General features: G+C 37.1%; 1 protein-coding gene across 8 annotated transcripts in view; it reads left to right on the top strand.

Moving 5' to 3' along the window:
- Window positions 1–24,473, top strand: part of ablim1a (actin binding LIM protein 1a) — a 94,874-nt gene that overhangs the window by 42,383 nt on the left and 28,018 nt on the right. For all 8 annotated transcript variants that reach the window (XR_011925380.1, XM_072437532.1, XM_072437528.1 and 5 more), the window contains exons 2-4: window positions 2,895–3,035; window positions 16,437–16,620; window positions 21,303–21,412. Coding sequence is in view for 7 of the 8 variants with exons in the window: in XM_072437532.1 (XP_072293633.1) it covers window positions 2,895–3,035; window positions 16,437–16,620; window positions 21,303–21,412 (435 nt within the window). In the remaining variant the exon portion in view is untranslated. The remainder of the gene's footprint in view (window positions 1–2,894; window positions 3,036–16,436; window positions 16,621–21,302; window positions 21,413–24,473) is intronic.

The following is a 24,473-nucleotide window of genomic DNA, read 5'->3' as shown; positions in this document are numbered from 1 at the left end:
GTTAAAATAGACAGAAAAGTGGAGAGAGGATGTTACCTAATGTCCCTCAAAGTGAAGTCATCTGTCAGAGCAGCGAGTGCGCCAATGCAGCACTGCTCACCTCCCAAATGCAGAGAATTCATACGTTTAATACAGACTTAGCCCACAGTTATCTGGACTGCTTTACTCCTCGTTTCATTCTGTTTTAGTCCAGGCTCAGTCCATTTTCTTGTCCTGGTTTACTTGTGTTTTAGTTCTGTTTTAGTCCAGGCTCAGTCCATTTTCTTGCCCTGGTTTAGTTCTGTTTAAGTCATGAATCAGTCCAGTTTTGCCCTGGTTTAATCCTGTTTTAGTTTAGTTTTTGTCTTGATTCCTTCCCTTTTCCTACCTTTGTTTAGTCCAGTTTTAGTCCAGGTACAGTCGCTTTTCTCATCCTGGTCAAATCCTGTTTAAATTCAGTTTTAATTCTATTTTAGTCCAGTTTTAGTCCAGGTTCAGTCCATTTTATTGCCCTGGCTTGCTTGTGTTTTAGTTCTGTTTTAGTCCAGGTTCAGTCTGTTTTTGTGGCCTGGTTTACTCGTGTTTAAGTCATGAATCAGTCCAGTTTTGCCCTGGTTTAATCCTGCTTTAGTTCAGTTTTAGTCCTGTCTCAGTCACTTTCCCCTTTGGTTTAGTCCAGTTTTAGGCCCTTGTTTGTGAAACAGATTTAGAAATACTTGAGAATCACTCACTGTTCATCTCTCAAAGCACTTTTTCATTGGACGTCCCGGAACAAAAGTCTTAAAGGTTGACACTAAATTCTTGCCTGTCAATACTGCAATCACAGCCACAATTAGAATAGGATTGATAAAAATACTGAAGTATGCCTATGAACTGACAAACTAATACAGCAGAATAATCCCTGGTTACCAGTATTTATGCAGAATAAAACAAGATATTTCGTTTTTGGGACTGCAATTTCGCAACATTGTTCAAAACGTATCCGTGCATAAAGACCATGTCATTTTTGTGATATAAGTACTTCAAAATATTCTCCTGTGCACAACTCAATTCAAGCCTATAATTATTTATTTTGCAGCGTGAAGGAGAAGTTTGTATCTTCCTGGATCAGTCAGAGAAAGCTCATGCTGCTGCTTGATTCAGATTAGAGCGGATACAAATTGAATTTCCTCTTAAAGTGTGTAAGGAACAGGTGAGTAAGCATGGATGAGTTAATGGAGCAGGTGAACGAGCAGCAAACACAGGCTCTTGAGCAGAAGTAATACTTGAGAATAGAAAACGAGCTCTTTCAAACACACACCATTTATTTGAGCTCACTTCAGACCTGCACCTGAAGCTCTTAATCATAGGCTGTGCAAGGCCATTCTTATACTTACTGGACATGTCATTTTTAAAAGCCTTTGAGTATACATCAACAGCAAGGTATTATTATAAGAGTAATTGTACACGGAATAGACTTTACATACCTTTAAATCTTACATTTTCTCTTCAATTTAGATTTTGTTGTTTGTCACTGAAGAGATGATGGTATAACCTCTCAAAACTGGCATTTGCAATAGTTTTGATACTTGTTTTATTATGTATACATAGAATTAAAGTGTTTTACCCGCTTATTGTGTGTGTTTTTAAGTAACTAGCTTTATATCTTAACACAAGAATTTCACTTTGGCTCTGACTTAGTAGAGTAGAGTCTTTTTTATACATATATTTTCCTTTTTTTTAAATCCTTTTTGGGCCTAATTGGACTCATTTATGATGCACAAATGGAAAATACTGTAAATCCTGAATCTAGTCAACTTTAATGATAAATATTGTGGAATTAGAGTTACAGTTTCTCATCATCTGGAGTAGAAACAGACACTAAACGGACACATCATTAAACAAAAGTGAGACAGTGCTTTATAATATATATATATATATATCTTGATTTCTTCATCTAGAAGCCTCATTTTAGCCTCATATTTGAAGTTAAAAAGTCCCCTCTCTCTTACTTTCTCTGCCTCTCGCTCTGTTTCTCCACCTCTCTGTCAGTGGGCTCTATATTTAGTATGTTGTTCTCTGGGGGCCTCCTGCTCTGCTTCGGCCCCACAGACTCTCAGTGCAGGCTCCTTATCGCTTACGTCTTCGGGTCTTCACTTTTTGAGGCCCGAAATCCCAGTCCCCGGCTATAAGAAGTGGTAACTGTTTGAGGAATTTGTGCGTCGACTTATAAACTGGGACAAATGCTCGGTCAGAGTGTGATTCTTAAATGTATCTTAAATAAAACACGTTCTAATTGTGGAGAAAATAAAACTAGTAAAAATTAAATAATTCCTGAAGTAATTGTTCTGCCAGTGCGTTAAAAGAAGAGCTTGGAATAAAATGTAATTTACTTTTATGGAAAGATGGTTTTATAAAACTTTGTACAACTTTATACAGCAGTAGAGTTATACGGGCTGCAGCTAACGATTATTTTAAATCCATTTTTTATTTTTTTTTATTAGTAAACCAGTTACACAATTATTTATTTTGAGATTGAGATTTTTGGAATACATTTTTAACCAGATTAAGGTGAATGCATACTAATGACTTGATTTAATTATAATATATGAATTAATTGTGTTATTGGTAATTATCACAAGTTTGATTCAGTTTGATTCAAGTATTTTAGAGTCTGTACGGTCCAGATGTGGATTCAACTTTGTCAAAAAATGATTAGTTTCGTGGTTGATTAGTCGCTCTACTAGAAAATGACCCATCTCAAAACCTCCACACAAATCTTCTCTCTGCAGTCACTTTCATTCTTACGTTCTCACACGTGTCGCCCCTCGTCGTTGCTCTGGCCTGAGAGAGGAACATGAATCGTTGGCGCTCTTCGTCCTCCGTGTCGTGTCTGCGTGTGTGACGTTTCTGTCTCTCCTGTGTGTGTTTCGCAGTGGCCCATGCGCAGGACACTCAGCAGCATCACTCGGCGGACAAGCCCCTGATCCAGTGTTACAAATGTGGACAGCCGTGTAAAGGAGAAGTGCTGCGCGTCCAGAACAAGCACTTCCACCTCAAATGCTTCACGTGCAAAGGTACGGAGCCGACTAAAGGCGGGGCCCACGTGGCTCTGTAACAATCATTTAAAGTGTGGTGCAATTGCAAGTTAAAAAAAGTAACTTTTCATGTGGAGGGTCTGACACTGGCTTGTCTCACAATATGGCCTTTAACTCATTTATCTTCATCGAGACAAGAAGGTGTGGATGAAGAGAAACAAAAAAATGGTGGGAACTTTCAAAGGTCATATTTCTGCACTTTTCTTATTCATTTAGCAGGCATTTCACATTTATCTGATAATTAAACCTCAACTAATACATTTAAAGACACATTTCTGCCTGACTGTCCAACCTGTGATTTACAAGACGTGTTAATTTAATGCCATAATGCAAAACATAAGATAAGATAAGATATTCCTTTATTGTCCCACATGGGGAAATTTCATTTAGGCAAAGCAATAGTATTTATATGAGAATAAGTTACACAGAGCACTTCTGAAAAGGTTGGGAAAGTTGCGTATTAGTCAATGAATAAGGTAATAATAAGGAAGACACTTTTTTGAACAATCAAGGCACTTTTCACAGACTGACGAACCACTGAGCAACAGCCAGGTCAAATATATAAGTGTTTTCATGTATTTATTTATATACCTGAGCAACAGCCATTATTAGTTCTCGTCACCAGTGGAACTTCAAATAATCAGATAACTAGAATAATAATAAAACATAATAATTAGATCTGAGAGTTTTCTCTTTGGCACAGTTTTTTTTGTCTGCATAGAGAAATTGAGAGGAATCAGATTAGTCATCGTTTACATGGCCAGTAAAAATCAGATAACTCAAATAATCCGATTTTTACCCAATATTTAGCTCTGATTTTGGCGCGTGTTTACTTTCACAAGAGAAATCAGATTTGTTTTTGAGTTTTAGAGTTACTGCTGTGTAACTTTAAGACAAAGTCCACTGAATTTTAGAATAACTCTTTTTTGCTTATATTCCTTGTCAAAACCTGAAATTTTAGAAATCAGATTACTCACATCAGACCCCCAGGAACAAGGTGATGAAGCCCAATTTTGAATACAAATAATGCCTCAAAGTCACTAATAAAAACACTTCATTTAAATGCCGTATATAGGTTAATGTTTTGTTCCGTTTGCATCCTGACAACAACAACAACCGTATGATTTGTACACTTTTCGCTTCACAAATGTGTCGATGTCGATGAGCGCGTCGGGATCTGAAGCAGGAGGTGGGAGAGTGTGAAAATTAACAGTTTCTGTGCGAGATCTTAAAATTCATGATTCATCCGACACAATTGTAATAGTATGATATAACGGTGTCACACTTCTGCTTTGATGAAACGACGGGGAGGAGGCCATTCAGAAACAGCTTTGTAAAATAGACATTGATTCACAGTTGGCGTCACTGTTACTGTGCGATCATCTGTATGCGTATGTTAAAAATAATATGTCTAAATGAGGTAGTTGTCAGTGCACAAGCTACAAATATAACTGGATATTGATCAAACTTTGAAATAATCAGTGGAAATGTCGAATATTTACAACCCATATACAGCAAGTACATGGAATTTTGTGCATTTGTTTCCCTTTAATCAATCAATTAGATGAATTTACTCGCAGAATATTGTATTGTTTCGAGCTAAAAACAAAAGCGAGCTAATGTTTTCTTATTTTACAGCTGATAAAAATACTTAAATTGTAATATTGCCACAAGATTCATTTCGAGGTGCAATGTTTACACCGTTATTGTCGTCAGGATAATTGTCGATATGCTTAATTCCTTTCCTTTTAAAACGCCTTGATAAGTTATTCTATTTAATTGCATATACATGAAACCTCACTGTATTATTATTGTGAAATGTCTGAAAATACCATATTACATAAGATAAATAAAAAATCTGATAATTTTAACTAATAACAACCAATTTAATTTCCCTCTTGTCCCTTTGGTTTGATGTTTTCTCGCACAAACCGTTTAACGTTGTGTGCATGGCGTTCACAGGGACCAAAACACAAATTGCCCCCACCGCTCCACAGACAGGGGGCGCTCAAAGTGTTCAGCACCAAACCCACTTCGCTGGCTGCGTGTAGTTAATCCGTGACTGGACTTTAATAGTTCGCTGGGAGCTGAAAATAACAGCGCAAACACGGAGATTACAGGCCTAAATCTGGACTGGAGGAGAGGATGGACGAGCGCAGGACGTCTGAGAGAAGTGTCGCGCTCAAGCTGAGAAATACATTGTACGTGATAGAAAAAGTCCCAGAAATGTTACTCTTATGTAAGTATATAGGATTATATCACCTTTTTCCATTTAATTAAAGATGCACTGATAACCTTTCTGTTGGGGGGGTTGCTTCCTGCTTGTATCCATGGAGATGTTATTAAATTGCCTCAACGTTCCACAATATGGCATTCATCAGACATATCAACTTTACGTTTCATTCAATTAGAAATGTTTTTATTGCTCAAAAATATCCGTATAAGGTGGAACATTCCATGCAGAGTAAAGATGGTGGCGTACTCTCCTTCAGAAAGGTCAGAAAGGTTACTTAGTGCACCTTTAATCCATGTTGCTGTCCAATTAGGGTCAGTGTTTCATTTAGTTGTTGTTGTTCTGATGATAATAAAGACAGTGAGTCACTTTTGAGGGCAGCAAACCTAACCTAAGGAAGTGGAAATATATGTACATATACATATATATTTGTGATGAATATTTTGTTATTCAACCTAACATAAGACTTTTAATCACAAATCATTGTATTCGTTTTTGTCTGCAGTGAAAAAAGAGAAAAAGACCTGGTACCACTTTATAATAACTGCCTTAACTAAGCATAAGCATATTTACATATAGTTTATTAAGCTTGATTAAGGCTTGGTAATTACTTAAGTAAGGTAAGGGTTAGGAATTAGGATCAAAGTATTTATTAAGTAATTATTAAGCCTGAATCATTCTTAATTTTTACTGATTAATAATTTGACTGAGACAGGCATAAAGTGCTACCAAAAACCTGAAGTAAAATAATCCATGTTCAGGCACTTTATACAGTATATGTTCCATTTTAAGACGGGGCCAATGCCTTATTTGAGGTAAAAAAATAGTTTGATTTCATGATCTTTGTGTATTTTGTACAGAGCCCCAATAATAAAATAAATTAAAAAGAATAGCGGCTCTAAATTACAGTACAAAAGATTTAAAGCAGGACAAATTACAGAGCAACTTCATAATTATTCAAAATCATTTAAGGTTGTTTATTTTGATGCTCCACATAGACAAAAATAGGTGTCCTGAAAACCCACAATGCATCTGAATAACAGCTTTATCCCACTCCGTCCTCGTTCTTTCACTTACAGTTCATTTTTTAATACCTCTTCCCGTTAAGGTCGGCCAAAAACACACTTCAAATGAAAACATGGCACATCTGTTGAGGAGTCAGAGGTGGTATTCTGTTATAGGCCAATCCCATCAGCCCTGAGCCCGACACAGTTAGAGCTCATTCCCCTTCGCTCCATTCAGCCAGGATTTACTCACGTTACGTAAGAACAAATATAACGACTCCCAAATCAAACAGATTTTCCACCTTCTCCTCCGCGGCATTTACAAAAGGGTTCGATCCGTGCTCCTGGACTGGAGTAACACGGACCATTAGACCAGCGAGCTTTTCTATGACTTGAGAAGATTTTGAGAAACTAAATAGAGAAATAGAGTTGTAGAAGTTGTAGTAGCAAGTATGCAACATGTATTTGTACAGCACAATTTGTACATAACGTGATACAAAGTGCTTGGCAATCATTAAAATGCATCGAAATGACAGAACTAACACATACATACATTCAAGATGTGTCATATTTTTATTTTAGGTATGTGGTTCAGAAAATTAAAAACATTAAAATCTGAAAAAAGGTTGATCAATAAAAATGTATCAAACTCCCAAATGAGAGTGTAAAGCGATTATTCTGTGCTTTAGTGGGTAGTTTTACTGTCTTTTCACATCTAAACCATCTTTGATGGTTTGGTCATTACAGGTGATTTCAATGTGCATGTTGATAATATTTGTGACAGAAACGCTAAAGAGCTTGATGCTGTCCTTGAAACCTTCAGTCTTACTCAGCATGTGAGAGGCCCCACCCACAGCAAAGGACACACTCTAGATCTCATAATTACAAAGGGGGTAAATATTTCAAATGTTAATGTGATCGATGTTGCTCTGTCTGATCATTTCTGTGTCTTCTTTGACCTGTCTGTTTCTCCCAAACCTCCGGTTGGTCCTGCAGTTGTTCAGAGGAGACACATAAGTGATGGCACAGGTGCACTGTTTATGGAAATGATACACTTTGAAAATGTCTCATGTTCTAATGTAAATGATTTGTTGAACTCTGTTAAATCTAGTGTTTTGAATGTTCTGGACACCATCGCCCCTATAAAGGCTAAAATGGTTAAAAATAAGCAGAAGGCGCCGTGGAGAAATGATGATTCGGTCAGGGCACAGAAAAGGGAGTGCCGCAGGGCCGAACGGAAATGGCGCAAGTCAAAGCTCCAGGTTCAAAAAGAGATTTACAAAGAAAAGCTGAACATGTACAACCTAATCTTATGTAGAACTAGGGAAAGATATTTTTCTGAAATAATTGGAAGCTGCAGTAACAACTCGCGTGTCCTGTTTGCCACAGTAAACAGATTAACAAACCCTCCAGCTCAGCTGCCGTTAGAACTCATTTCCACATCCAAGTGTAATGAGTTTGCATTATTCTTTAATGACAAAGTTCAGGGCATTAAAAATGCTATAAATCCCACAATGCAAAAAATTACCCTAAAACCACCAAGACACTTAGAGCTAACTCACGTTGCACCAGTAACTGACAAAACTGTCCATGAGATCATCACCAGTCTGAGTTCATCTACATGCTGCCTTGATGTGTTACCCACCAAATTTCTAAAGTCTGTGCTGAACAGTTTGTTAGCACCATTCACTCACTTAGTTAACATGTCGCTTCAATCTGGAACATTCCCAATGTCGTTGAAAACTGCGGTCATAAAGCCTCTCCTAAAGAAGAGCAGTCTTGATGCCGCAGTACTGAGTCATTACCGGCCCATCTCTAATCTACCATTTTGGGGCAAAGTCCTTGAAAAGGTTGTTTACCAACAGCTCACAGATTTCCTCTTAATAAACAACTCATTTGATGTTTTTCAGTCAGGTTTTAGACCTCATCACAGCACTGAGACTGCTCTTGTCAAGGTGACAAATGACATCCGCCTGAACACTGACACGGGCAAAGCCTCAGTCTTAATTTTGTTAGATCTGAGTGCTGCTTTTGACACTGTCGATCATGGGATCCTCTTACAGAGACTAGAGGACTGGGTGGGCATCACTGGCACTGCCCTAAACTGGTTAAGGTCCTATCTGGAAGACAGGAAGTACTTTGTTGAAATTGGTAGCTGTGTCTCAGACCACATGACCCTGACCTGTGGAGTGCCCCAAGGGTCAGTCCTGGGTCCCCTTCTGTTCAACCTCTACATGCTGCCGTTGGGTCAGTTGATACGCAGTGAAAATGTGTCCTATCACAATTATGCAGATGACACTCAGATCTATGTTTCACTATCGGCAGGTGAATATGGACCAGTGGATTCACTCTGTCACTGCATCCAACAGATCAGTTTGTGGATGCAAAACAACTTTCTCCAGCTGAACTCAGACAAGACTGAAATAATCGTTTTTGGCCCACAGAAACAAAGAGAAAGTGTTAGCGGTCACCTCCAGAGTCTCGCTCTAAAACCTACAAACCAAATTAGAAATCTGGGGGTAATAATGGACTCAGACTTGAACTTTAATAGCCACGTCAAATCAATAACATCAGCAGCTTTTTACCATCTAAAAAACATTGCCAAAATCAAAAATATAGTGTCAAAACCAGATTTAGAGAGACTTATCCACGCGTTTGTCTCCAGTAGAATAGACTACTGTAACGGCCTGCTCACTGGTCTCTCCAAACGAGTTGTAAAACAGCTGCAGTACATCCAGAACGCTGCTGCTCGGGTCCTGACCAGAACCAGGAAGTATGATCACATTAGTCCTGTTCTCAGGTCTCTGCACTGGCTCCCTGTGGCTCAGAGAATAGACTTTAAAGCAGCTCTGCTTGTGTACAAGTCTCTCCATGGCCTAGCACCAAAGTACATCTTGGACATGTTAGTGCCATATGAACCATCTCGGACTCTGAGGACCTCAGGGACCGGCCTCCTGCTGGTGCCAGAGTCAGGACTAAACATGGACCGGCCTCCTGCTGGTGCCAGAGTCAGGACTAAACATGGGGAATCTGCGTTTCAGTTTTATGCAGCTAAAATCTGGAACAGTCTTCCTGAAGATGTGAGACAGGCTTCTACTCTGACAATGTTCAAATCTAAGCTAAAAACAGTTTTGTTTAGCTGCGCATATGACTGAAAGGATTTTTTCTTTGCACTCTTCTCTTTTGTTTGTGATTTTATTAGTTTAGAAAATCAGTTGGATTGATAATTTTTAATTTAGTTAATTTTATTGTAGTTAATTTTTATCTTTGCACTCTTCTCTTTTGTTTGTGATTTTATTAGTTTAGAAAATCAGTTGGATTGATAATTTTTAATTTAGTTAATTTTATTGTATTTCTGTTTCTGTAATTTCTTTGTGATTTGAATGCATTTTTCCTGCTTTGTGAAGCACTTTGAATTGCCTTGTGTATGAAATGTGCTCTACAAATAAACTTGCCTTGCCTTGCCTTGCCTAAACACCGACAAACACAATTATTAAAGACACATTTTAGCTTTTGGATCGCTGGAATAACTTCAGATTTATTTTTATCAAGATACAAAAATATAAATAAGATATATTTTCTCTAAATCACCCCCATGCATGTAGTATTAGTACATTTAAGTTAAAGCAGTGCTACCTGACCTTTTGTTGTCGTAAATGCTGACACTGTGTGACTGCGGCGCGCTGTCTGACTCTCATAATGAAGTATTTAATGTCTCGTCAGCCCAGAAGTCAGAGCTGAAAGCAGCGCTCTGATTGGTAATATTAATGATGCCACAGCCTTTGTGAAAGGACGAGCTAAAAACGAGCTAAAAGTACTTCCGGTTTTGTGGTGTGAAAACCAGACACTCAATTTAAACTTTATCGTCCCACGAGGGGGAATTTGTCTCGGCCGCGCAGTATAAACAACACAAATAAATACAATTCAGAAAAGGTTAGTGCAGACATGTGTAAAAATCTGTGCAATGAACATAAACGGTGCAAAAGCAGTGAGCCTACTATGTGTGATGTAATAACAGAGTAGTAGTAGTAGTAGTAGTAGTAGTAGTAGTAGTAGTAGTAGTAGTAGTAGTAGTAGTAACAGTAACAGTAACATTAGTAGTAGTAGTAGTAACAGTAACAGTAACAGTAGTAGTAGTAGTAACAGTAACATTAGTAGTAGTAGTAACAGTAACATTAGTAGTAGTAGTAACAGTAACATTAGTAGTAGAAGTAACAGTAACAGTAACATTAGTAGTAGTAGTAGTAACAGTAACAGTAACATTAGTAGTAGTAGTAGTAACAGTAACAGTAACATTAGTAGTAGTAGTAGTAACAGTAACAGTAACATTAGTAGTAGTAGTAGTTAGTAGTAGTAACAGTAACAGTAACATTAGTAGTAGTAGTAGTAACAGTAACAGTAACATTAGTAGTAGTAGTAGTAACAGTAACATTAGTAGTAGTAGTAACAGTAACATTAGTAGTAGTAGTAACAGTAACAGTAACATTAGTAGTAGTAGTAGTAACAGTAACAGTAACATTAGTAGTAGTAGTAGTAACAGTAACAGTAACATTAGTAGTAGTAGTAGTGGTAACAGTAACATTAGTAGTAGTAGTAGTAACAGTAACAGTAACATTAGTAGTAGTAGTAGTAACAGTAACAGTAACATTAGTAGTAGTAGTAACAGTAACAGTAACATTAGTAGTAGTAGTAGTTAGTAGTAGTAACAGTAACAGTAACATTAGTAGTAGTAGTAGTAACAGTAACAGTAACATTAGTAGTAGTAGTAGTAACAGTAACATTAGTAGTAGTAGTAACAGTAACATTAGTAGTAGTAGTAACAGTATCAGTAACATTAGTAGTAGTAGTAGTAGTAACAGTAACAGTAACATTAGTAGTAGTAGTAGTAACAGTAACAGTAACATTAGTAGTAGTAGTAGTAACAGTAACAGTAACATTAGTAGTAGTAGTAGTAACAGTAACAGTAACATTAGTAGTAGTAGTAACAGTAACATTAGTAGTAGTAGTAACAGTAACATTAGTAGTAGTAGTAGTAACAGTAACAGTAACATTAGTAGTAGTAGTAGTAACAGTAACAGTAACATTAGTAGTAGTAGTAACAGTAACAGTAACATTAGTAGTAGTAGTAGTAACAGTAACAGTAACATTAGTAGTAGTAACAGTAACAGTATCATTAGTAGTAGTAACAGTAACATTAGTAGTAGTAGTAATAGTAACATTAGTAGTAGTAGTAGTAACAGTAACATTAGTAGTAGTAGTAGTAACAGTAACATTAGTAGTAGTAGTAGTAACAGTAACATTAGTAGTAGTAGTAGTAACAGTAACATTAGTAGTAGTAACAGTAACATTAGTAGTAGTAACAGTAACAGTAACATTAGTAGTAGTAACAGTAACATTAGTAGTAGTAGTAATAGTAACATTAGTAGTAGTAACAGTAACATTAGTAGTAGTAGTAGTAACAGTAACATTAGTAGTAGTAGTAGTAGTAACAGTAACATTAGTAGTAGTAGTAGTAACAGTAACATTAGTAGTAGTAACAGTAACATTAGTAGTAGTAGTAGTAACAGTAACATTAGTGGTAGTAGTAGTAACAGTAACATTAGTAGTAGTAACAGTAACATTAGTAGTAGTAACAGTAACAGTAACATTAGTAGTAGTAACAGTAACATTAGTAGTAGTAGTAATAGTAATAGTAACATTAGTAGTAGTAGTAGTAACAGTAACAGTAACATTAGTAGTAGTAACAGTAACAGTAACATTAGTAGTAGTAACAGTAACAGTAACATTAGTAGTAGTAACAGTAACAGTAACATTAGTAGTAGTAACAGTAACAGTATCATTAGTAGTAGTAACAGTAACATTAGTAGTAGTAGTAATAGTAACATTAGTAGTAGTAGTAGTAACAGTAACATTAGTAGTAGTAGTAGTAACAGTAACATTAGTAGTAGTAGTAGTAACAGTAACATTAGTAGTAGTAGTAGTAACAGTAACATTAGTAGTAGTAACAGTAACATTAGTAGTAGTAACAGTAACAGTAACATTAGTAGTAGTAACAGTAACATTAGTAGTAGTAGTAATAGTAACATTAGTAGTAGTAGTAGTAACAGTAACATTAGTAGTAGTAGTAGTAACAGTAACATTAGTAGTAGTAGTAGTAGTAACAGTAACATTAGTAGTAGTAGTAGTAACAGTAACATTAGTAGTAGTAACAGTAACATTAGTAGTAGTAGTAGTAACAGTAACATTAGTGGTAGTAGTAGTAACAGTAACATTAGTAGTAGTAACAGTAACATTAGTAGTAGTAACAGTAACAGTAACATTAGTAGTAGTAACAGTAACATTAGTAGTAGTAGTAATAGTAATAGTAACATTAGTAGTAGTAGTAGTAACAGTAACATTAGTAGTAGTAGTAGTAACAGTAGTAGTAGTAGTAACAGTAACATTAGTAGTAGTAGTAGTAACAGTAACATTAGTGGTAGTAGTAGTAACAGTAACATTAGTAGTAGTAGTAGTAACAATAATATTAGTAGTAGTAGTAGTAACAGTAACATTAGTAGTAGTAGTAGTAACAGTAACATTAGTAGTAGTAGTAACAGTATCAGTAACATTAGTAGTAGTAGTAGTAGTAACAGTAACAGTAACATTAGTAGTAGTAGTAGTAACAGTAACAGTAACATTAGTAGTAGTAGTAACAGTAACAGTAACATTAGTAGTAGTAGTAACAGTAACAGTAACATTAGTAGTAGTAGTAACAGTAACATTAGTAGTAACAGTAACATTAGTAGTAGTAGTAGTAACAGTAACAGTAACATTAGTAGTAGTAGTAGTAACAGTAACAGTAACATTAGTAGTAGTAGTAATAGTAACATTAGTAGTAGTAGTAGTAACAGTAACATTAGTAGTAGTAGTAGTAACAGTAACATTAGTAGTAGTAGTAGTAGTAACAGTAACATTAGTAGTAGTAGTAGTAACAGTAACATTAGTAGTAGTAACAGTAACATTAGTAGTAGTAGTAGTAACAGTAACATTAGTGGTAGTAGTAGTAACAGTAACATTAGTAGTAGTAACAGTAACATTAGTAGTAGTAACAGTAACAGTAACATTAGTAGTAGTAACAGTAACATTAGTAGTAGTAGTAATAGTAATAGTAACATTAGTAGTAGTAGTAGTAACAGTAACATTAGTAGTAGTAGTAGTAACAGTAGTAGTAGTAGTAACAGTAACATTAGTAGTAGTAGTAGTAACAGTAACATTAGTGGTAGTAGTAGTAACAGTAACATTATTAGTAGTAGTAGTAGTAACAGTAATATTAGTAGTAGTAGTAGTAACAGTAACATTAGTAGTAGTAGTAGTAGTAACAGTAACATTAGTAGTAGTAGTAGTAACAGTAACATTAGTAGTAGTAGTAGTAACAGTAACATTAGTAGTAGTAGTAGTAACAGTAACATTAGTAGTAGTAGTAGTAACAGTAACATTAGTAGTAGTAGTAGTAACAGTAACATTAGTAGTAATAGTAGTAACAGTAACATTAGTAGTAGTAGTAGTAACAGTAACATTAGTAGTAGTAGTAGTAACAGTAACATTAGTAGTAGTAGTAGTAACAGTAACATTAGTAGTAGTAGTAGTAGTAACAGTAACATTAGTAGTAGTAGTAGTAGTAGTAACAGTAACATTAGTAGTAGTAGTAGTAGTGACAGTAACATTAGTAGTAGTAGTAGTAGTGACAGTAACATTAGTAGTAGTAGTAGTAGTAACAGTAACATTAGTAGTAGTAGTAGTAACAGTAACATTAGTAGTAGTAGTAGTAGTAACAGTAACATTAGTAGTAGTAGTGACAGTAACATTAGTAGTAGTAGTAATAGTGACAGTAACATTAGTAGTAGTAGTAGTAGTAACAGTAACATTAGTAGTAGTAGTAGTAACAGTAACATTAGTAGTAGTAGTAGTAGTAACAGTAACATTAGTAGTAGTAGTAACAGTAACATTAGTAGTAGTAGTAGTAGTAACAGTAACATTAGCGAGTCAATGTTCGGCATGTTTGTCATGGTCAGGTGAAATTAAGAGATAATTCAACGACAGAAGACCATCGAGTGGACGCACTAAAAGCTCTGGTGGGCGATAAGTGTCTCGTGCCCCTGTGAGTTTGTAAAATATATGACTATCGTGTGTGTTCTGCTCACAAATGGCATTTCTGTATTGTTGAAAAAGGCAGTTTCCTCAATTTGAAGTGTGCGGAGGTCAACGTTTAAGCACGGCTGCGCTTATTTTAACACATTTGACGCTCAAAATTGGATTGGGAGGCATTTTGCGGTAGTTATAAGATAAGATAAGATAATCCTTTATTGTCCACACATGGGGAAATTTCATTGTTGCAACGCAGGTAGATACAGAGGAAAAGAACAGATCACTTATAGGAAGTTTGAAAAATAGAAGATCTCTTATGAACAAAAACTCCTATAGACAAAACCTCCCATTTCCCAACAAGGGATGGAGGGGAAAAATAATAAAGATAAAATAAATAAATAACTGATCTGAGCGACTTTTTAATGTAGGTACACCCCAAGAATACAAATACTGCACTGTAAATGTTAAGACGGTGGAAACTGTAGGATGTGGTGCATTGGATCCAGTCTAAACTAAACTTCCACATCGTCTGGAAAATCTGACTTTCTGAGTGGAAATAGCTCTGAGCTGTTTTAGGAAACCAGGAAATACCAGAAAGAAAACTCTACATTAGTATACAGCTTGAAGGGACATATTTATTAGACTTTTCTGGACATAACAAGGGCATAAAGTTACTCAAAATTAGTATTCTGACCATGCATTTTAAGCGTTTGTACTTTGAAATCCAAGGCTACAAGGGAAATTACATTCACCGCTCCAAACAAGGCTATAGTGAATGAAAGGAAGCTTGTTAGAGACTTTTATTGTGGCATTGGAGTGATTTTGAAGCGTGACCAAGGACCACTTTCCCCTCCCGGACCACACAATGAGAGAATCGATGTGAGTCGTGCACCTTAACAATGAAAGACGCCTGCTTGATTGTGTCCGAAGTGTAACTTGGCCATGAACAACGTCGTTTCTAAAAAAGCTTTTTCAGTTCCCACGGCTTTGAGTTATTCAGTTGAACAGGTGAAAAGTTTATCAATGACTTTAGCGTGAATATACTGTAGTTTTTCGTCTCGTGTAGCAGCGAAAATAGTTGTAGAAGTAGCAGGAAATATTGTAGAAGTGGGAGTAGCAACAGTTGTCAGAAGTCGTTATAGGTTTAGTATTAGAAGCTACAGCGGACAGAAGTAGTAGTCAAACCCGTAGAAGTTACAGTAAAAGAAGATTGTAATTAATTTGATGGTAATTCGTATCAATTTGTCTGTTATCAATGTCTTATTCTGCTGTTAATTAAGCAAGTACTTCCATTAAGGGCCGGCGATATTGACAAAAATGAATATCTCAATGTTTTTTTGACGATATTATGTCATAACTGTACTAAAACATGTCTTTAAACGTGTTAGTTGAGGTTAAATTATCAGATAAATGTGAAACGGCTGTGAAATGAATGACAAAAGTGCAGAAATATCACCTTATACCCTCTTTATACACGACTACAGTGGGGCCCATTGGAAAACCCAAGTAGGGCCCACATACATTTACCTACTTAAAACTGCTTACATCCCACATGGGGCCAATGCGTACAAGCCCAGTTGGGAACCTGTTTCTGTATCCAAGACATTAAATATTTTTAGATTAATATTGAGGTTTACAATGAACAAAATGTATGTATGATAAATAACTTATGTTATTGATGAACACTAAGTACCTGAAAAACACAACATTTCTCCTTTAAAGATATGCAAATTAGCAGCTCGTTAGATGTTACTAAATGTACCGGTACTCTAAAATAATGTCTTACTAAGGGTTGTATAGCCTTCAAATGCACAAAACATCACCGGAGCATCATTAGCCTCACCTTTGTTCACCTGAAGAATGAAAAACCATCTTAAATGTATCTTTTCGTCTGCATAATGTCCTTTTCCCTTTCACCAACAGCATCTCTTTTCAAAAAACCCACTGGAGCATGTTCCAATGTTTAGAGTGGCTCTGCTGGACCTAACTCTATCATTCATTTCCGTGCGTTTTTTACAGTGTGCGGCTGTGATCTGGCCCAGGGCGGCTTTTTCATGAAGAATGGCGAGTACCTGTGCACCCTGGACTACCAGCGCATGCACGGCACTCGCTGCAACGGCTGCGGGGACTTTGTGGAGGGAGAGGTGGTCACGGCGCTGGGCAAAACCTACCACCCGGCCTGCTTCGTCTGCACCATCTGCAAGTAAGACGGCCGCACAGCGTTCCTCGTCAGTTTTATCGCAATTACCGTATTTTCTGCACTGTAAGGCGCACTTAAAAGCCTTTTATTGTCTCACAAAACTACAGTGCGCCTTATAATCCAGCGCGTTTTATATGTGGATTAATTCTGGTTGTGGTTACTGACCTCGAAGAGATTTTGTGTGGTACATGTTTTGTTTCGCTTCATGTGCCTCATAGTCCGGTGCGCCTTATAGTGTGGAAAATACGGTAACTGGAAAATCAGCTCCTTATTCGAAGTCAGTGAATAAATGTTTGTGACGAGTTTGGCTTTTGAGGATTAAAAGATGTCGTTTAGTTGTTTCTTTGCTGATGAAGATTAAGTTTAAGGTGTAAATCAGATCACGAAAATTACGATTAAAATATCAGGCTTTTATTTACTAATTCAGTAAATACAAGATGGAAAAGTTGCACAATTCAAACAATATTAGTTCAAGTTTACATTTTTAAGAGCATGTATTTGTCCAAAGTTGCTTCAATTCATGGTCAAAATTATTTAATCACAACTAATTGATTATTAAAACTGTCAATTAGGTTTATGAAAAAATGGTGTTTTGATTCAAATAAATGTATGATACTCAATAAAGATGTTCAATAGCTCTTAAACAATCTCATTAGCTTCATCTTGGGCAACGAGACTGAAATGTAGCTTTTGGAGTTTATCTTTGTCCCTAAATTAAGCCGTAAACAACAAAACATAATCAAAACGAGTCCAATTAAGCATTAGCGTCCGAGATCAGCCTAAATCTGATTCGCAGTTTCCACCTTCTAACGTCATCAAAATGTTTGTGAGAAATGCACTTTATTATAAAACCATAAAACGTTTAAAATGATGTGATCTTTAAAAAATAGTGGAAAAGATTTTGTACTGTTTTACTCATGTCAATGTAATAAACACCAAAAATCATTGGTTTAACTTCAGGTTATGATTTAAACAGTCATTTCTGCAAACAGAATTTTAAAAATAATTGTTCTCATTAAACGTCTCTCTCTTGCTTAATAATAGATGAATAATTATTAGAATTACCAGTACACAATTTTAATAAAGAATGTGAATTGTTGAGACGATGAGAGATTGTTAAATCATTCTCCAAATAAAAACACAAATCGACGCAGAAGCACATTTGTGTCTTATCTTCTATTTGCAGCTTTGTCAATGCAGTAAAATACTTCTGCCCTGCTTCATTTATAAATCCTGATGTGCAAAAATAATCATAAAACAGATCCAGAAACACAAATACAAGGAGAAGCACTGTGTGTGTACATAGTTGAAGTTCTTTACAGATATTTTACCAACTATAAATACAAATAAAGTCTGTTTGTTATTCTTTTATTTCTCATCGGTCTGTATTGAGGGTAAAAGTAATGGCTTCTCGAGGACACGTCTCAGCAGCTCAGAACAATCGATAGTAAAACATCGTAACAGCGTTTAAAGCGAAGGTCTTATGGTTTAAGACGCAGTCGTCAATGTGAAAATCAATGTGTCTCCGTCTTAAAAAGGCTTTAAAACTTTGCAGCCTCATTTACAATAAACCTTTCACCACAATATGCATCCATTTTCTCAGATATCCAAGCTATATATAACCAGTTACTTTTCATTAAACGCTGGCAAACTTAACGGATCCATGAGGGAAATGGCTCGGTCCCAAAAGAGCTGTGCGTTTGGAGATTCTCTGACCCAGTTTACCATCACAATTTGCCCATTTCATCGAATCCTTTCTTGATATTTTTTTCATTTTCAAACTCATTTTGAGGAAAACTGTTTACATTTCACCAACAAACAGACACCACGATAAAAAAAAGCCATTTCATGTTATCAAGTGCAGTTCAATGGTTTGTTTCTTACATAAAAGTGCCTGTTTTTTCACCCCGAGACAGTTCCACTATTTCCTTTCTCAAAACAAAATTGTAATTGGACAAATTTGCCATGTCCCGTGTAATTGGATGATTTGAGCTCGGCCAGCAGCTGCTTTAGGCTATAAAACTGTAAATGTGACAAACAGAGGCCGTGAAAATGCGATTACGCGAGCCACGAGTCAATAATAATTTAATATCTGTGTTTGAAATAAAACAGGGCGCGGCTCAGACTGGATTTAAGCAGAGCCACGCCAAAATCTCTGCGTCAAACTGAGACGACGGCACTGACACTGATCAGAAAGTCCTTTAATCCGACATAATCCATGGAATTCTGTACAATATTAACAATTCGTTGGCAGTGCTGCAGTAAGAATATATCGGCGTATTGCAGATTCGGTTAGATCTTTCTTTTAATCCAATATTTAGTACCTTTTAGAACTTAGTCATTGGTAGAGATGCAATATTAATCACAATCAAATGGCAAAAAGTTCCCAAACAAACAATATTATGTAAGAGGTCTAAAAACCCTGTTGTTTAAACCTCTACAAACATGTGCTGCAACGTATGTTATTCTCATGTTAATTAGTCTTCTTTCAAATGATAATCCTGCATAAATTCAACACAAATATGATCACAATATACTGTACACTATTAACTCGTGAGCGGGTTTGCCCTTGTGCAAAAGGATTCAAAGCTTAGTTCGTTCTCAGCTCTTTTTCTTCTTCTTTGATGAGTTTACAGTGAACAGGACGAGATGTGTCACGACTTTGTCATCTGAGTAAATAAGTCCCGCAGGCGAACGCTGTCCAAATGTGTTAAACTACTGTGTCATCTCGTGTCCATCATGAACTCCAGCCCTGAGGAGCTGCTGCTGGTTTACATCTGGTTTAGTCCTAATTTAGCTTTGGTTTGGACCTAGTTTGGTTCTTGTTTTGGTTCTGGTAAAGACCCAGTTTTGTTCTGATGACGTGTTTTATTACTTATTTCACACTTTGCACACGCTGGAAAAATGCACAATCTTATATAAGACGATGAGTTGAAAAGTGATAATAAGTAGTGTTTGTCTTAATTTGAGTACGTTTTGTTCTTATTTTGTGTGTTGTAGCATTTTTTTCCTCATTTCAAGTTAGAACATTATTGTCTTTTTCTCATTTGAAGTGAAACAAGATATTTTATGCTTGTTCCATTTGCATTCTTACTTTAAGGTCGTCAAAATATAGTCAAAACAAGATAAGTACGACTTATTTCAAGCACTTATTACCAGTCATTTTTCCATTGCAATCACCACAAATTGAGACTAACCCTGTGACTAAACCTGGAAGTAAATCTAGACTAGAACCAGGACTAAACCAACTATACATTTGGACTCAAACTGGACTAAAAGTAGGACCAAAAAAGTGTAAACGCATCCTAAACCTGAGTGTAGGCTTATTTAAGACTTAGTTTAGTCCTAGTAGAAAGTTACGGTTTAGACCTAATTTAGTCCTGGTTTGGACCTAGGGGTTAGTCCTGGTTTACATCGGGGTTAGTCCTGGTTTACATCGGGGTTAGTCCTGGTTTGGACCTAGGTTTGTTCTGGTTTACTTGACCTTGTTTTGAATTGTTCACTTGGCTGGGATTATATTTGGGTTATGTTCTAAATTGAGCCCATTTTAGTCCTGACACGTACATGATCTGGTCCTGTTCTAGTCCTTATTTAATCCTGATCTAGTCCAGGTTAACTCAGTCCTGGTTTAGTTCTTGTATAGTCTTTGTTAAGCCCGAGCAGAATGCAGACTTAACTCAGTCCTGGTTTAGTTCTTGTATAGTCTTTGTTAAGCCCGAGCAGAATGCAGACTTAACTCAGTCCTGGTTTAGTCCTTGTATAGTCTTTGTTAAGCCCGAGCAGAATGCAGACTTAACTCAGTCCTGGTTTAGTCCTTGTATAGTCTTTGTTAAGCCCGAGCAGAATGCAGACTTAACTCAGTCCTGGTTTAGTCCTTGTATAGTCTTTGTTAAGCCCGAGCAGAATGCAGACTTAACTCAGTCCTGGTTTAGTTCTTGTATAGTCTTTGTTAAGCCCGAGCAGAATGCAGACTTAACTCAGTCCTGGTTTAGTCCTTGTATAGTCTTTGTTAAGCCCGAGCAGAATGCAGACTTAACTCAGTCCTGGTTTAGTCCTTGTATAGTCTTTGTTAAGCCCGAGCAGAATGCAGACTTAACTCAGTCCTGGTTTAGTCCTTGTATAGTCTTTGTTAAGCCCGAGCAGAATGCAGACTTAACTCAGTCCTGGTTTAGTTCTTGTATAGTCTTTGTTAAGCCCGAGCAGAATGCAGACTTAACTCAGTCCTGGTTTAGTCCTTGTATAGTCTTTGTTAAGCCCGAGCAGAATGCAGACTTAACTCAGTCCTGGTTTAGTCCTTGTATAGTCTTTGTTAAGCCCGAGCAGAATGCAGACTTAACTCAGTCCTGGTTTAGTCCTTGTATAGTCTTTGTTAAGCCCGAGCAGAATGCAGACTTAACTCAGTCCTGGTTTAGTCCTTGTATAGTCTTTGTTAAGCCCGAGCAGAATGCAGACTTAACTCAGTCCTGGTTTAGTTCTTGTATAGTCTTTGTTAAGCCCGAGCAGAATGCAGACTTAACTCAGTCCTGGTTTAGTTCTTGTATAGTCTTTGTTAAGCCTGAGCAGAATGCAGACTTAACTCAGTCCTGGTTTAGTCGCCCGGTTAAGACCTGGATCAGCTCTTTGCTCGTGTCCTCGTTCTTTCATGATCCCTGCTCTGAATAATGCTTCTGCGTCTCTTCCGGCAGACGACCGTTCCCTGCAGGAGACAGAGTGACCTTCAATGGCAAAGACTGTCTGTGTCAGTACTGCATCGAGCCAATGTCGCCGGGACCCAAGGACATCCTGGGCTCCAGCAGTAAGTACTGTACTGTATATGTGAGCGATAAAAGGGCGTGGCACGTGGTCGAGCCGTGCCGTTAATTATGGTCTGACCGTGATTTCAATTATTGCTGTGATGTATTGCAAAAATGGTGTAATAAAAGTGTTATGGGTGGTTGTTTTTCCCCCTTAAAGCCTCTTGCTTAAAATACAATTGCTTTTAAAATGTTACTAATAAATGATAATGAATAATTCTACAAAAATAATAGATTTAAATTAGGGTTACTGCTACACAAGTGCGGTGATATTGATATTACTGTGATGGGGTATTCTTGTGTAGTACTTTTTGAGACAATAATGTAATCAAGACAAAATAAAAATTTAACAGAGACAAAAACCGAGACTTAATCAAAGCAAATTTAGACAAAAAAAAAGAAAATCATTAATAAAAATCTACTTTTTTTAACGTTTCAATTTTTAAAACAACAACAAAAAATTCTGTTATATTGAAACTAAAATGTGCATACCTTAATTTACTAGTTAAAAATATATATTTAATCAAGGCTAATTCAGGACATCAGGAAAATAATATATAAAATTTTTCATTCAAAAACACAGTAAATTTCTGCATTTAGTTTGTTGTTATACCAATTATTCTATCACTTCAATAGTCATGATTTCATTTATTTTTCCCTTTTTACAGTTGTGAAAATGAGTGTTGAACAGACTCTGAGCTGAAAATGGTTTAAAGAGGAGGTAAAAAGTGGAGGATTCAATGCACCTGTTGTTTGTATGGCGTGTTGTGAATACTAATATGATCTGCGCCGCTGCCCACTCGTTATTAGCATACATTTGAGTGAAACGCCTGTCGCAAAATGTCCCCGATGCACAAAATTAAGTCCAAAACCTCACTCAGGAAATATCCGTCTTCGTGGTTCCTTTGTAACTCGCCAAACGCGGGGCAAATAAGCAAAAAGGCACATTGACGAAGTAAACAGTGTCCAGTGTACCAGGGGATGAAAACAAGGCGCCAAAATACAAAGCTAAAAACATAATAATAATAATGTGACTTTCTAAACCTGGCCCGGGTGGTGATTATCTGGGTGTGATTTGCTTGCTCTACCTATGTTTCCTTTGAGTTTTCTAGATACAACAAAATCATGCACAGATGTAGTAGCAGTAGCATCTGGCAACACTTTATAATAACTACACTTTTAATTAAGTAACTACTCACTTATAAACTTAATGGTTAGCTGATTAAAACAAAAAAAAGGCTATTTGTGGTTATTATAATCTGGTTCTGGAACTCTTTGATATGGCTACTCTGGTGTCATACAGTAAAATGATTCTTCAGAAACATGCAGTGCAACATGTGTCATTCTTGTTCATATTATGTCATGTTTAAACTTGCTTATTAATAATAATAATAACAACAATGTAATAATAATAATAATAATAGTAGTAGTAATGTTATTAATATGCGCTGTAGTAATATTACTACAGCGTCTCTGTGAGTGCACAGTCAGTGACCCTCACTTTATGAATAGCACTGAGAAAGGCCTCGCTAAATAATGTACTCCCTCTCCTTTCCTTCCCTCTCTCCCTTTCTTCTCTCCTCCTCTCTCCCTTTCTTCTGTCCTCCTCTCTCCCTTTCTTCTCTCCTCCTCTCTTCCTTTCTTGTCCTCCTCTCTTCCTTTCCTCTCTCCTTCCCTCTCCTTGTCTTCTCCCTCCTCTCTCCCTTTCCTCTCTTGTCCTCTCTACTTCTCTCGCCTCCTCTCTCCCTTTCTTCTCTCCTCACCTTTCCCAGTCCTCTCTTCTCTTTGCTCCTCCTCCTTTCTCGTCTCCTCCTCTTCTGTCCTCCTTGCTCCTCCTGTCTCCCCCCTTAACTTTTCACTCTTTCTCTCATCTCCTCCTTTCTTCTGTTCCTCATCACTCTCCTCTCCTTTCCTCTTCCTTTCTTCTCAACCCCCCCTTTCTCTCATCTACTCCTCACTCCTCACTCCCTTCTTCCTCTTTCCTCCTCTCTCACTCTCTCTCATCTCCTCCTCTCATCTCTCATTTACTCCCTTCCATTCTCTTCCTGTCTTTGTACTTTTTCATCTTCTGCTCCTCTCTACCACCTCTCTCCTTCCTCCTTCTCTTTCCTCCTCTCTCTCTCTTCTCTCCTCCCTCCCTCCCTCTCTCTCTCTTCTCCTCCTCTCCTCTCCCATCTCCTCTCACCTCCTGATTACTGTCTTTCCTCTGGTGACATTTGAAGAGCTTTTAGAAGCTTGTTATGAATAAGAGATGTTGATCTGCTCACAGCCTGGTTCCGCCGCTCGTTGTTAGCGTCCTGGTGCTGTATCTGCAGAGACTCACTCAGTACTTCATTAAAACACAAGGCCTGAAGTACATTTGGAGCTCGGGGCCGTTTCTGTGTGTACTTATATTGTAGTTATAGGACATTGTGATGATGGAGGTGATGTAGAAAGTCAGCTGTCAATGGTCGCCATCTGGTGTTGCTTTGAAGTGCCTGGACCTGACTTCCTGCAGAGGACGATTCTTGAAAAGGAATATAAACAAAAACACTTGCACACACAGAGAGGAAGTAGCACGTATAAATCATTCAAAATCTGGCACATGTCCAACGTCAAATTAACAACAAGGTCATTTTCTCCATTTTAAACACATCCATTGTTATTTGAGTCCAGTCCTTGATACTTGGCTCATTCTGGGGCATCCATTTTGTGCGATATTCCAAAGATAGATATATTAAAGTCAAGTCATGTTGATAATCATCCTGCCTGTATTCTGCTTTTTTGCGGCAAGACGCGGCGCAGCAAATGATCATGAGATTAAGCTCTAGTAACGTGCTACGCACTGACTGAGGTTTCGGCCAATCACAGAAGACGTGAGATTCTCACTGAGACAAAAGCGCGTGTTCTGCTTCTGTCGTTCTGACATGTCTAAGGTCTAAACTCAGGCAATTGACAATTACAGGTTTTGACAAGAAACATTAGTTTCTCACTCTCTCATCCTCTTGAGACTATCTCAATGTGGTCATCTCACAGTGTGGGTTGAATGGGATGTGTCGTAGGGCCCCTAGGGCCCCTGGACCA

The sequence above is a fragment of the Eucyclogobius newberryi genome, unplaced genomic scaffold (genome assembly GCF_026437365.1).
Source record: "Eucyclogobius newberryi isolate DKJ021-1_F unplaced genomic scaffold, fEucNew1.0.hap1 SCAF_8, whole genome shotgun sequence".
Classification (NCBI taxonomy): domain Eukaryota; kingdom Metazoa; phylum Chordata; class Actinopteri; order Gobiiformes; family Gobiidae; genus Eucyclogobius; species Eucyclogobius newberryi.
This window is presented reverse-complemented; position numbering and strand designations above follow the sequence as displayed.